Source organism: Penaeus chinensis, chromosome 8, assembly GCF_019202785.1.
Source record: "Penaeus chinensis breed Huanghai No. 1 chromosome 8, ASM1920278v2, whole genome shotgun sequence".
Classification (NCBI taxonomy): Eukaryota; Metazoa; Arthropoda; class Malacostraca; order Decapoda; family Penaeidae; genus Penaeus; species Penaeus chinensis.
In genome coordinates this window covers 6,673,195-6,685,694 of record NC_061826.1, presented here as the reverse complement: position 1 = coordinate 6,685,694, position 12,500 = coordinate 6,673,195, and the positions used below count along the sequence as shown (strand labels likewise).

The following is a 12,500-nucleotide window of genomic DNA, read 5'->3' as shown; positions in this document are numbered from 1 at the left end:
TTGTTTTTTTCTTCTTTGTCTTTGTCTTCTTCTTTTTCTTCTTCATCTTTATCTTCTTTTTCACATGTGTATATAGATATAATTCATTTCATTTCATTTCTCTTATTTCATTCTTATTTATTATTCCTCCTCTTTTATCATTATATCCTTATCCTTTGACTTTTATCCTTCCCCCTTGCTTCCAGACTTGAGGATCACCTTGGGTTATCCCCTTCTGTGTCAGATGCTCTCCAGGAGCCGGACTGCATCAAGGCCTTTGACATGCCCTTCTCCATGTTTGCCTATGAACACCTTCAGGTAATTGTTGCTGTGGTTGTAGCAAATAAGGCAGGGAGACCTTCAGTGACTGCATCCTACAGATTCTATGGGTCATGTCCTCTTATTATCAATATGATCATTGTTACTATTGATTTTTACCAATATTACCAATATTGTATTACTATTTCTTTGTTCATCATCATCATCATTGTCATCACTGTAGTTATCATCATCATCATTATCAGCAGTCTAATTGTCATTATCATCATTTTAATTTCCGTTAGTGATGTAGTACAACTAATACCATTTTATTACCATTACCCTGACCATCAGTCTCCACATATGAGCAATTTACGTGGTTCGTTCCTGAACTTGAAACATGTGACACCAAGTATTATTTTCAAAGTTATCATCAGATGTCAGAATATAAACTCAGCATAAATTTTCTGCGACTGCCCCAACTTGGCCCAAAGTATCCCCACCCCCCCCCAGACTACAACCTTATTCCTCCCTCAGGGCATCCGGTATCGTGACAACCTAACCACAACCACCGAGGATGACCTAACAACGGTGGGTGGGGAGAGTGACGTGTCGGTGTGGGGTCATAGGGTCGCAGTGGCTCTAGTTACAAATTCCTCATCCTGGGTTCTGCACAACCTCGCTACTCAGTACTGGAGAGTAAAGGCAGAACCCCTCAAAGCCACAGAGTGTGTGCGGAGGGCTCTTCACCTAACGCCCAGGTTTGTTGGCCTCTCTTTTTATTATTATTATTATTATTATTATTATTATTATTATTATTATTATTATTACTATTATTATTATTATTCTCTACCGAATCCCCAGATGTAAGATATAGAGTTATATAAATATATCACATACTTTCTGTGGCATTGTACATGTATTTTTGAATATCAAGAGAACATTATATTTTTCTTGAGTACTTTTATTTCATTATTCTTCAGGAATTACCGTTATATACCAATGGTTCACTTGGGCAACATTTTGCATCGAGCAAGACGATCAGACGAGGCTGTGTTAGTGCTCCATGCAGCCATAGACCACTACAGACATTCCCCAGTTGCACACATAACTTTAGGCAATGTTTATGCTACATTAGCATTTTATAATGTGTAAGTAACCATCTAAACATTTTTGTATCCTTCAATTCTGTACATTCTCTTCTTGGTTTTCTCTTCCATTTCCACTGTGAGTTTCTTTCCTTTTCCTCCTCTTCCATATATAATATGACCTTTGAAATACATAATTTATCATTTGTTGAAAATGAGTTTTTCATCCAAGTTAAGTTAGCTGGGCTGTTTTCTTATGTACATGAAATTAACATCAACAAAAATATCTCTTTTAAACAGTTCTGTATTGTGCTTTGAAAATGCATTATATATGTCTCCTGGTGACCAGAGTTTACGTCGTAGAAAACATGCTGTTCTGTGTCATTCAAAATTAGAAGCTGCATTGGAAAACCAACATCAGTAAGTCCCATTTGTACTAGGATGCATGAAATCTTACTTTTAGACTACATAGATTTTGTTAGAGTTCTTATACTATTTGTATCATATCCTCTTTTTTTGCTGCTGCTTTTTTTTTTTTAAGACCATACTAATAGTGGTGACTAATAAATGTTGACTTCGTAGGTCACTACAGAGAACTTTAGGGGAGCTGAGAGATTACCAGAAGCGGCATGAAGAGTGGTTATCTCTCCAGCAAAAGCTTCTTCTTGAGCAAGCTACTCCAGAAATGAAACTGGAGTCAAGACTGGAATACGAAGAGCAGAAAATCAGAGAGAGCACAGATGGAAGAGGTTAGTAAAATGATAAGTGTTGCATAGTAGGCTCTGATTTTTGAAAGATGGGTTTTTAGTTCAGTCATGAGTAAGGAAGAAGGCCTTTTGGCATCCTATCACTGAATTTTTTGCTCCCTGCAGGTCAAGACTGTTTTCAGTATCAACAGGATGGCCACACATTCTTGAGTTGCAACATGCGAAGAGATCAGCTAGAACAAAGAGGCTCTCCTTCTGAGCTCCTCTTAGATCTGCAGAGTCTTCTACATACTGTGGAATCAGAGGCACTAAGATTAGGGCAGCATGTGCTCAAGAGAAAGCCTTTGCTAATGTCTCAGGTACCACAGATCATGCCACTTCATCCAACGAAGACCTACAGGTGAGAATTGAAATTTTTGAGAGAATGTTATGTTTGTGCATGAGAGAGAAAGAAATGAATGAAAACAGAATTTGATCTCCTTTGTCTTTCTTAACCCAATTATCATGGGATCCCCCAGTGCCATATTGAGCAACATGTCAAGGTGCATGCAGAGTCAGCTGTTCAAGGGAAATATAAGGTTGCCCCACTTTCTGTGCACTTGGCTGTGGCATAAATTATTTTTTAGGTAATAATGCTAAAAAGAGGCTTTAAGCCTATTTTGAGGGCCTGTTTCTCCTCAACAATTGCAGCCAGGACTAAGCAAGTGCAAAATGTGACATCAACTTGGTGTAAATGGGTGAGGTAGTCCTTAACTACTTACTCATTTCATATACATATATCAACTAAAGATTATAAAGGCTCATACTTGAATGTCTATCACAGAGCATGATGCTGTGGTGTGCATGTCTTTGAGAGAAATTTGACAGATGAAAGAATACAAGAGAACATTTCATCTTCCTGCCTGTAATAGGAATGGTGGTACACCAGGGATCTTGGATGTGACACTTGGTGAAGGTTTCCCCACACCAGAGCAATGCGAACAGGCACCTCCTCTCCCTCAGTGGGATGACTTTCCTTCGGTTTTCCTTCCCGCTGAAAACAAGGGATTCTCGTAAGTAGATAAAGGAGGACCATATTATTCAGTACATAGATGAAAAGAAATTTAAAGATAACCCTGGGTATGATGCTGAAACAGTTTACTGGTGCTTTCAAATACCCAATGGTTTTATATGGTTTTTCTCCTTTTTAAAGAGTTGACAGATTTCTCAGCGATGATATAGACGTCAGCTTTAATGAGGAACACCCATTGCCGTGGCATCCACCCATATGTGAGCGACTCAGCGATGTTGTAGAAGGAATTGATGACATTCCTGGTATTAAAGAGCGGCACACGTTGACCACAAGAAACCCTGATCCTCACGCTGTCCCTTACCTTATGAAGTATGGTTATCAGGGATCAGAGGCAGAAATAGGGCAGCGGATCAGCAGTGCTATGAAGAAAGTAAGTATGAAAGCTATTGATGATTTTTTGTTTTAAATTTTATCTAAGTACTGTGAAGGAGAAAGAATATATGGATGATATATTTGATAACTGCTAAATTATTTACTGAATCTTCTAGGGTGTTGGCCCCCAGTGGCTTCTCTACAACTTAGCAGGGACTATACTGGCGGGTGCATGGAAATCTCTACAATGGGGTTGAGTGTTTGAGGCGTGCTGTTGCAACAGCTCCTGAGGAGTGGCATGATGTCCCTCTAGTGAACACAGCAGCATTGCTTTATACAGCAGGACACATTGATGATGCATTAACTTTGACATTACAAGCTGTTCAAGTTGATGATCAAGAGGTCAGTTGGATTGTGTGGTGCACTCAATTGATTTACTATTTCTGTACTAATTAAAGGTTAGGATTAAAAAGAAATTTCTAGTGTTTCTTTTCACATAAATGCTATTGATATCAGAACTTGTTGTGTTTTGTTTTACATTTATGTGAGAATATTTTATTATTCATATTTATAGCCTTAGATAAAGTACAGTAAAAATGGTAATTCTATTTGCTTTGTATGTAAAGAATTTTTATTAGAAAATAAAAAACGATTATAGTTATTATCAGAAAGAAATGATCAGATTTGCTTATTTAATTGTGTGTCATTGAATTAGTGTGTTTTTATACTACTAATAGTTTTTTTGTTTTTTTTTCTTTTTTAAAATTCATCAGCCAGAGACAAACTTCCTGTTGGCTAACTTGTACTGTGGGAAAGGAAACCTAACAGGCGCATGGCACCACTATGAGCGCGTGTTGGCAGCCTCCCCTAATCACCCTGCCGCTCTTCAATATCTGACCGCTCTCGCATGCCACACCCGACCTCCACACTCCGTCCGACCTTTGCCCACATGCCAGAATCAGGTAGAGGGATGGACTATGGGTTTTGATCTTGTCTACCTCTTTCCTGTGTAGTTCTTCCTGTGTTTTGTTTCATTCCTTTCTTTTTCCCCATTTTCTCAATTTGTTTCAACTTCTTTCCCTTGCTTTCTTTTTTTCCTTCTTTATTTATTATTTTGGATTCTATTTTTTTTTTTTCTTTTTTATGAGAGGATGAAGATATTGTGCATTTTTGAAAAACTGGACTTGATGGCTTTTCATCATACTTGTTACACTAAGAAGTTTCAGTTTAAAAGGTTCATTTTCATTTTGTAATGAGAAAATATGGTATATAATCTGAAATTCACTCAATGTTCTTAAATTCAAGGGTGGAGTTGAAGAAGGCGTTTGTACAACAGATGGAGGTTGTCAGGCTGTTGTGGACAATGGATCTGGTGATGACAAAAGTAAGTTTTATTCCAATAAATTTGAGGCCATAAAGACTAAATTGTGTTGATATTGTGGTCAAAATTTCAATTAGTATATATGATGTAATTTAGCTCACTTAAAGTAGAGCATTCTAATAAGAAAAAAAATATATTTAAAAAAAAGTCATATTGCATAAAATTTGTTGGAGAATGTTGCCAAAATGTTGATTTTGTTTGTTTTTTCTTTGTATGTTGATGATCTATTTTTTGCGTTTCTGAAGCAGATATGATCATGTTGCGAGTCTGAATTGCAATGAAAAGACATATTTAGTATACTTTGAATGAAATGTGAAAGTGCATTTCATTTGGACCAAAACTACATAACTTATATTGAAAACTGTATTGCGTAGGGTTACTTAAAGAGTTCCAATTTCTGACTTATAGATGAATTGCTAGAGGAGCTCAACCTTGATCTTGAAATAGAGACAGAAGAGAATGAAGACGAGGATAACTCCTCTTTATCGAAGCCTTCCGTTCCGGCTGAGGACAAGAGCAAAGGAACAGGAGATCCACAAGGACCTGAGTCAAAGGTAAGTAATCATTTTCAGGGTAGCCAAATTTTGCATGTTTTTTTTTTTTTTTTTTTTTTTTTTTTTTTTTTTTTTTTTTTTTTTTTTTTTAATGTATTGTCAAGAATAACAACAAACTAATTACATGTCTATTTCTGCAACATCTATTTCTTCTCTGGAAGTTTAAGTCATTTGACCCAAATCTGAGGGGTTAACAAGCATAGTTAATTTGATTGTACATGTTTTCACAGTTATGTAAGTTAGATAAGGACTAATTAACCTCATATTTTAATTGTATTGAATACCATATGTTTTGTTCTTTGTTTAGATATCCAACAAGCAGATTCATGTCCGTGTGGGCCTGGGCTCAGATGATGCAACATTGACAACAGCCGAAGCAGAATCCAACCCCCCCTCAGACACTCCTGCCATTGAAGACGACCCGCTACCCGACGTCCTCCTGCGGGTGCGGGAAAGGGTAGCCTCACCCCCTCCTCCTCCGCACGTTTGTGATCGTGCCAATAAACTGAGTGATGTCAAGCATTTCACCTCCACCTGGCTCTCTGTCTCGGCTAAGAACATTGAGTGAGTGTTACGTATTTAGTTGAGATACACCAAATACAAATTGCAGTTGTGTTGGGTCATGTAATATAGAAAGATGAGGTCAGGGAGATGTTTCATTATTTTATGATTCTTATTCTAGATGTAAAGGAGGATTATTTTGTAATTGGGAGTTTTTGTATGATATGAATTTGTATTTTTTTGACCATGACATCTGTATGTAACGAAAGATCAATCCTAAAGTACAGTCTTTTTCCAGTATATCTGATTACCTTGTGCCCAGTCCACAAGTAGGCACACCCCTGGAAGAGCCTGTGTGCCGAGGAGATCTCCCAGCCTCCATGCACACCCTGGACCACTTAGCGGGTATCAGACATCGCCATCTTCTGCCTCACTTTCCAGAAATGGGTTTACGTGAAGCTCTGCAGACACTCACTGATCGCACACCTGTACCTGTGGAATTAATGGCAACCAGAATTGCAAGATCTTTACAAAAAGTAGGTATTTATAAGTTATCTTGTTCCAAGAAGTCTAGGTAGCCTGGAAAAGATTGCAGTGCTTTTGTCATTGTAGTGGAAGTGTGTGCTTCCTAGGTTATTTTTATTCTAATAGTATATATGTTTATTGCACCCAGCTTTAATCATTTGAACATATAAATTTGACTTAACCACATGCTGCCGAGGAAAATGCTGTACTCATTTTTAATTTTCTTGTGAAATGTCGCTGCACATAGATGGCTCTGCTAGTGCTTAGCCACAAAGGAGTCAATTAGTAGACTTTGTGACCTTACTTAATTTCACCTTTCCTTGAATTGCCAGGAAAAACCTAATTTTTACTAATGCTGTGAATATCTATGGTGTTATTTTTATTATAGACATAATTACTATAATGTTATAAACATTAGTAACAGCAAAATAAGATAACATAATATATTTCCTTAAATCAAGGAAAAGGGTAAATGGGTGAGACAGACAGTACTCATAATTGGCTCATTGGTGACTTAGTACAGGTGTAGCCATCTATGTGTAAAAACAATAAAGTAAACTCACAGTGGGCAAGGCATGTCTATACATGCCATGCCCGTCGGAATTGAGTTAACACTCACTTCTGATTATTAGACCTTGGTTTACCTATATTGTACAGTTCTCTGACTAACAGCTATTTGGGACCCACAGTCCCTTCACTAGATTACTTTGACCTAATCTTTTATAAAGATGATCACATTGTAAGTAGGGGAAATCAGAGGAAGAGTTTATAATTCCATTCTACTGGAAAAAATTACCTTGATTAGACATGACTAATGAAAAACATTGCTCTTTGTAATAAATAGGTATACAGGTTTTTGAAAGGAAAACAGCCACAGAAAGAAATTAAATGAATTGCAACATTTCGAACTCTTCATGAGTTCCTCTTCAGACGAATAATATACCAAAATCATCCATTTTGGTATATTATTCGTCTGAAGAGGAACTCGTGAAGAGTTCGAAACATTACGATTCATTTCATTTCTTACTGTGGCTGTTTTCCTATCATCTTTGTGTACACATTACTGTGTTTGTGTCATACAGGTTTTTGTTCTTGATTCATTCTCCCAAAGGAGCATTTATTGTTTAATATTACTTGATAATGTAGTTTAATGGCCTGATATTACTTGATACTTCAGTTTAACCAGCCACATTCCATCATGTTGCCAAAAATTTAAATAAGTATCATTTTTTTCTAGAATGAAACTTCATGGGTAGTGGCAACAGCAGCAGCACTGTACTGGAGAGTCGTGGGCAGTGGAGAAAGAGCAGTGGATTGCCTGCGCCACACACTCCATCACGCGCCACGACATATGAAAGACATTCCATTGATATCTTTAGCAAATATTCTTCATAGGCAAGTGTTATTTGGTTACTATTGTTTAAAGTTGGTATTTAAAGTTAATACCAATATACTAATAGCATTAGTTAGTCTACAAGTACTAAAATTGTTTCTGAAATGGCTCAGCAAAAGGAATCAGTGTAATTTCCAGTGAAATCTAATGGAACTTAATTAGATATATTAAGATATTTTGTTGTTGTACTCTTCATATTTGTATTCTGACAATATATTTATTGTTCTTACAGGGCAGGACTGTATAACAATGCCCTTGTTGTAGCAAATATGGCATTAGAGATATCACCGAAATTTGTGGTCATCCATTTCACTATGGCAAATATTTATGCTGCTAAGGTAAGATAAAAAGGTGGTTGCTGTACTAAACAGTAAGTTTATCTTATGTTTACTGTTACACGTATGCAAGTGTTTAATTTTTTTTCTGAGTTTTCTGAAAAGCAAAACACTAGATCCTATGTCTTAGTGATGTTTGAAGAAAGGCTTCCTTATTCTTCAGATATATATTTCTAATGAAAACCAGGTTGAAAGTTTGTTATTGAGAAGGTCTTCTTACAATGCCTGTAAGGTGGAATTGAACTACTTCCATTTGTTTTTAATTCTTACTTCTAGGTGTGCAGTATGAATATATAAGTTTCCATACAGAATATATATATTTTTCAGTGTAAGAAGGGGTCACTATATATTGCACTACCCCAAATGTTTCTAGTGTCATGTAGAGTTATTTCAGTTATCTTTGCAAACCCTTCAATATTATTCATGTGCTCTGTGTATATATGATCATTAGTAATCTCTGGTTTTGTTATTTTACTTTTTTTGATATGATATTCATATTTTCATATCAACCAGTAGCTTCCACAATCTCACTTTATTCGTACTTTGAATTGGAATTTATCATTTACAAGTTATATATATATATCTCTGAATTATTTATTATGTAAAACTAGAAATCTGGAATGTATCTTACCATTGCTATGACATTGCTATTATTCATTGCTTTTTTTTTTTCTCTTAATTTCAGGGTGATCTTGAGAAAGCGACAGCATTTTACCAGTCTACTCTAGCCCTCCAATCCTCCTTTGAGCCAGCCAGGGATCGCCTAAGAGCAATCCAGTGTGCTTCAGTAGGCGAGGAATTGATAACCAAAAATTGAAATAGACACGTTTCAGTTAAATACAGAGTGCAAAGGTACAGAAAGTAACCCTAAGTTTACGCTGATTTAAACTTGCTCACGAAGAACAAAAAATGAAATTCATGAAGATAATGATTTGAATTTATTTAAAAATTTCCCAATGCTTTTATTTCTTCTTTGCTTTTCTCTTCTTATGCAGATTAACAAAGACACAGAAACTGAATGTCTCATTCATGCATAGCTTTGATCCTATGTTTTACTTTGGTTGTAATAGATTTTCACATCATTCCATATAGAGAGGATAGTGAATGTTCCGGTAGAAAGGCCATTGATAACATTTTAAAAGGAAGTAAATATTGGTTTTATTATAATGCAGTCTAGTAATTTCCATTGGATAATGTGGGACAATTATCACATTTTGGTTAGAGAAACTTCTTCTCTAAGGTAAATCTGTGTACTTGCTGGTGGATATGTGCATGTGCACTTTAAGAATACTTTTTAGTTTCATTTCTCTTTTACAGTTTTATCCTAGGATGTACATGTAATATGTACCCAAAATATTTGTATTGATTTTTATGTTGTAGACATCAGTGGCCTCTTACCAAGAACTTTCTTTATACATCTCAAACACAAAAGTGATTAATAATTCCTTAGGTGTTCCTTCTCCTGAGACACATCCAGTGATGTATTTACGGTGTATAGAAGTTACCTTCTTTTAACGACCTGGTTTCTGGTATAAGCATCTGTGATGAAAATCTGTGTAAAAATCTGCATCTGAATGATGCAGTGTATGTTTTTTTTAATGGACTTTTTTTTGTTTGTCTGTTTGTCTAAAGATGTATATAATGAAAATGGCATAGCTTCATGGCATTGGTAATTTTGAAATACTAGGGTTTATCAGTTAAGTTTCCTTGTTATATTTTTTACTAACTTTCTTTTTCTTGCAGATAAATATTACTGATTATTGCTAAGATTGGTATGAAATACCTACAAATTGTAATATTTTCTTATCACAGAATTGTTATCATAATGGTTTAGTAACTTGTTGCATATTTTTTTATGTATATATATTTATGTATAATCTTTTTTTTTTTGCTTTTTATTTCTTCATGAAAATATGCAGCAGTTACTCATAAGAAATTACAAAGAAATTGGATTCCTACCTATGTAGGAAGAATAGTACTTCTAAAGCTGGCACTACAGGTATTCCTTAACTTCTATCTGAAAAATTACAGTGAAGATGGTAAGGAATGTCAAATGCTTCCTAGTCAAGATACGTTTCTAATTCCTTATAGTTTAGAAACAAAAAGCAAATAGAGATTTAAATTGTTATTTTATATTCTGTATTCCATATCATTATACTTTGTTTACATAGTAATTTGATGTTCCTCTTTCCTTGCTGAATGTGCCATAAGCATAATAAGTGAAAAGTTTTTGTATGAACTGTGGAAATGAATTAGTAACAAAGGGTGTAGATCACATCTTATTTTGCTCAGAGTTACAATATTTTGTATAATGTGCATGCTACGGGAAGCCATGATTGTGTTATATCTTTTCCTCCCCTTTTTTTCACATAAGGTTAATAATATCCATAATTGCCAGAACAATCTAGTCAGAGCTTTGCCATAATTTCCTTTGAAGTCACAACGTTATAGTTGTAAATTGATGCATTTCTACTTAATAGATTAATTGGAATATGTCAGTGTTTGTTAGATGTGTTGATGACGCACACAGTAATGGCCTCGTAAAGAAGAGTTGCCGAGGGTTGTTAGGCTGTTGCAACATTGAGAACATTGAACAACTCCAGCACCTTTTAAGTGTAACCTGTTTTCACATTTTTCATACTGTCATATTTGAGTTTGGACAGAATATGTCTAGTGTTAGAGATTACTTATACCTCATTTAATCTTTCAAGCCAAACATTTGAAAGGCTTATCAATTTGCGATGTAGAAAAGGATTACCTAAAAGATTTTTGGATGATTCATTTGCTAAGAAAAATTCTGTACCAAAGAATGTTACTCATTTTTGAAAATGGAATTGAAATGTGCATTCAAAAAATATGGTTATCACATATTATTTAAGTTATCAGGAGAAATCTAGATTGTGCTGCTTTTTCATATTCTAGGAAAGATATATTGGAAAGAGGAATAAGAAACATGTAAATCAGTATTTTGCTTAGTATTATAAGTTGTAGCTGGGAATATATCTTGTCCTAACAGTCCCATTTGTTTCAGAATTAGACAAAGAAAAAATAGCTTCTGTTTAAAATCTGCTTATGAGAAGATCAACCTCACTGTTAACAGGTTTAAAAAGTTTTTTCATCTCTGTTTCTTCAGCAGGTAAAGGAAAGTTCTGTAGATTTGTTTTGTCCATTTACAGTTGTTTGGCTGTTAGCTTGACAAACCGGTCAGAGATTAAAAAGATTCAGTATTATAGATATTAAGAATGCATCCCATTATGTATTTTTTGTGTTATTTTGAAGAGACAACTGTTGCTGGAAAAACTGAGCTAAGCACCCTCTGGAACTCTTACTTTGCCTCATAAATTGTAAGGAAAAAAAATAAAAATAAAAAAAAAGATTGCAGTAACATGACATACATTCCATTTTTTTTTGTGTTTGCCATTGCAGGACAGGAGAGTCATGTCCTTTGTCATAAGTTATATATTTTGTATATTTTAGCCTCTTAGATTACCGGTGAAAATTTGGCTGTGTATTAAGTGGAAACCAAATGAACATTTATGACGATAGGCAGTACAACAGATCTGCCAAATCCCCAAGAAAGCAAGAAACTTTCTTGAAATCATACGAAACAAAAATTGATGGACTTAATTGATTGTATCCTGTTTCATTGTCCTCCCAACAATACTCAGATGATAAAATAAATGTGAAATTTCAGATTTTGTCTTTCTATTTTCCTTTATATTTCTGCTGTGTTTTAAGTTTCCTGATTACTTAACCCAATGCCGCCAGAGAAAATGAACAATAAATGGGAAAAATTCTGTGTCCATTTTCTATATTTTTTCGTGAAATGTCTGCCCATAGATGGCTCTGCTAGCGCTTAGCCACAAAGGAGTCAATTAGTAGACCTTGTGACCGTACCTGATTTGAAATGGCGGGAAAAACGTATTTTTACTAGTGCTATGGATATCGATGGTGTTATTGCTATTATAAACATTATAATTATTATAATGTTTTTTTTAACATTAGTAAAATAAGATAACAAAATATTTTGTAAATCAAGGAAAAGAGAGAACGGGCGAGACAGGCAGTACTCGTAACTGGCTCATTGGTGACTTAGTAGAAGTGTAGCCATCCATGTGTAAAAACAATCAAATAAGTACTCACAGTGGGCATAGCATGTCCGTACACGTCATAGCTGTTGTCATTGGGTTAAAGGTGCCTGAGGAAGACGAGTTGGTTTTATAACCTTTTGGATACAGAAATACTGTTATATAAGGAAACATACATACATGGTAACCTTTATTAGTACTGCTCTATCCTTTCCTTTTCAATTGTCTTATTGTCGACATGTCTGACATCTGTATATCTCAAAAGATGGTTTCCAGGAGAAACAAAAATGAATGAGGACATAAACAA

At 35.2% G+C, this 12,500-nt stretch overlaps 1 protein-coding gene across 1 annotated transcript in view; it reads left to right on the top strand.

The window, feature by feature from the left end:
• LOC125028079 (tetratricopeptide repeat protein 17-like) overlaps nucleotides 1–11,798 on the top strand; it is a 19,118-nt gene extending 7,320 nt beyond the window's left edge. The window contains 18 exon segments of the mRNA XM_047617390.1: nucleotides 186–297; nucleotides 775–998; nucleotides 1,221–1,388; nucleotides 1,626–1,745; nucleotides 1,908–2,074; nucleotides 2,198–2,432; nucleotides 2,944–3,084; nucleotides 3,225–3,474; nucleotides 3,593–3,628; nucleotides 3,630–3,818; nucleotides 4,190–4,378; nucleotides 4,722–4,800; nucleotides 5,206–5,351; nucleotides 5,659–5,915; nucleotides 6,151–6,388; nucleotides 7,615–7,772; nucleotides 8,003–8,108; nucleotides 8,791–11,798. Of these exon segments, the coding sequence (XP_047473346.1) occupies nucleotides 186–297; nucleotides 775–998; nucleotides 1,221–1,388; nucleotides 1,626–1,745; nucleotides 1,908–2,074; nucleotides 2,198–2,432; nucleotides 2,944–3,084; nucleotides 3,225–3,474; nucleotides 3,593–3,628; nucleotides 3,630–3,818; nucleotides 4,190–4,378; nucleotides 4,722–4,800; nucleotides 5,206–5,351; nucleotides 5,659–5,915; nucleotides 6,151–6,388; nucleotides 7,615–7,772; nucleotides 8,003–8,108; nucleotides 8,791–8,922 (2,947 nt within the window). The 3' untranslated portion in view covers nucleotides 8,923–11,798.
• Nucleotides 11,799–12,500: the final 702 nt, after the last annotated feature.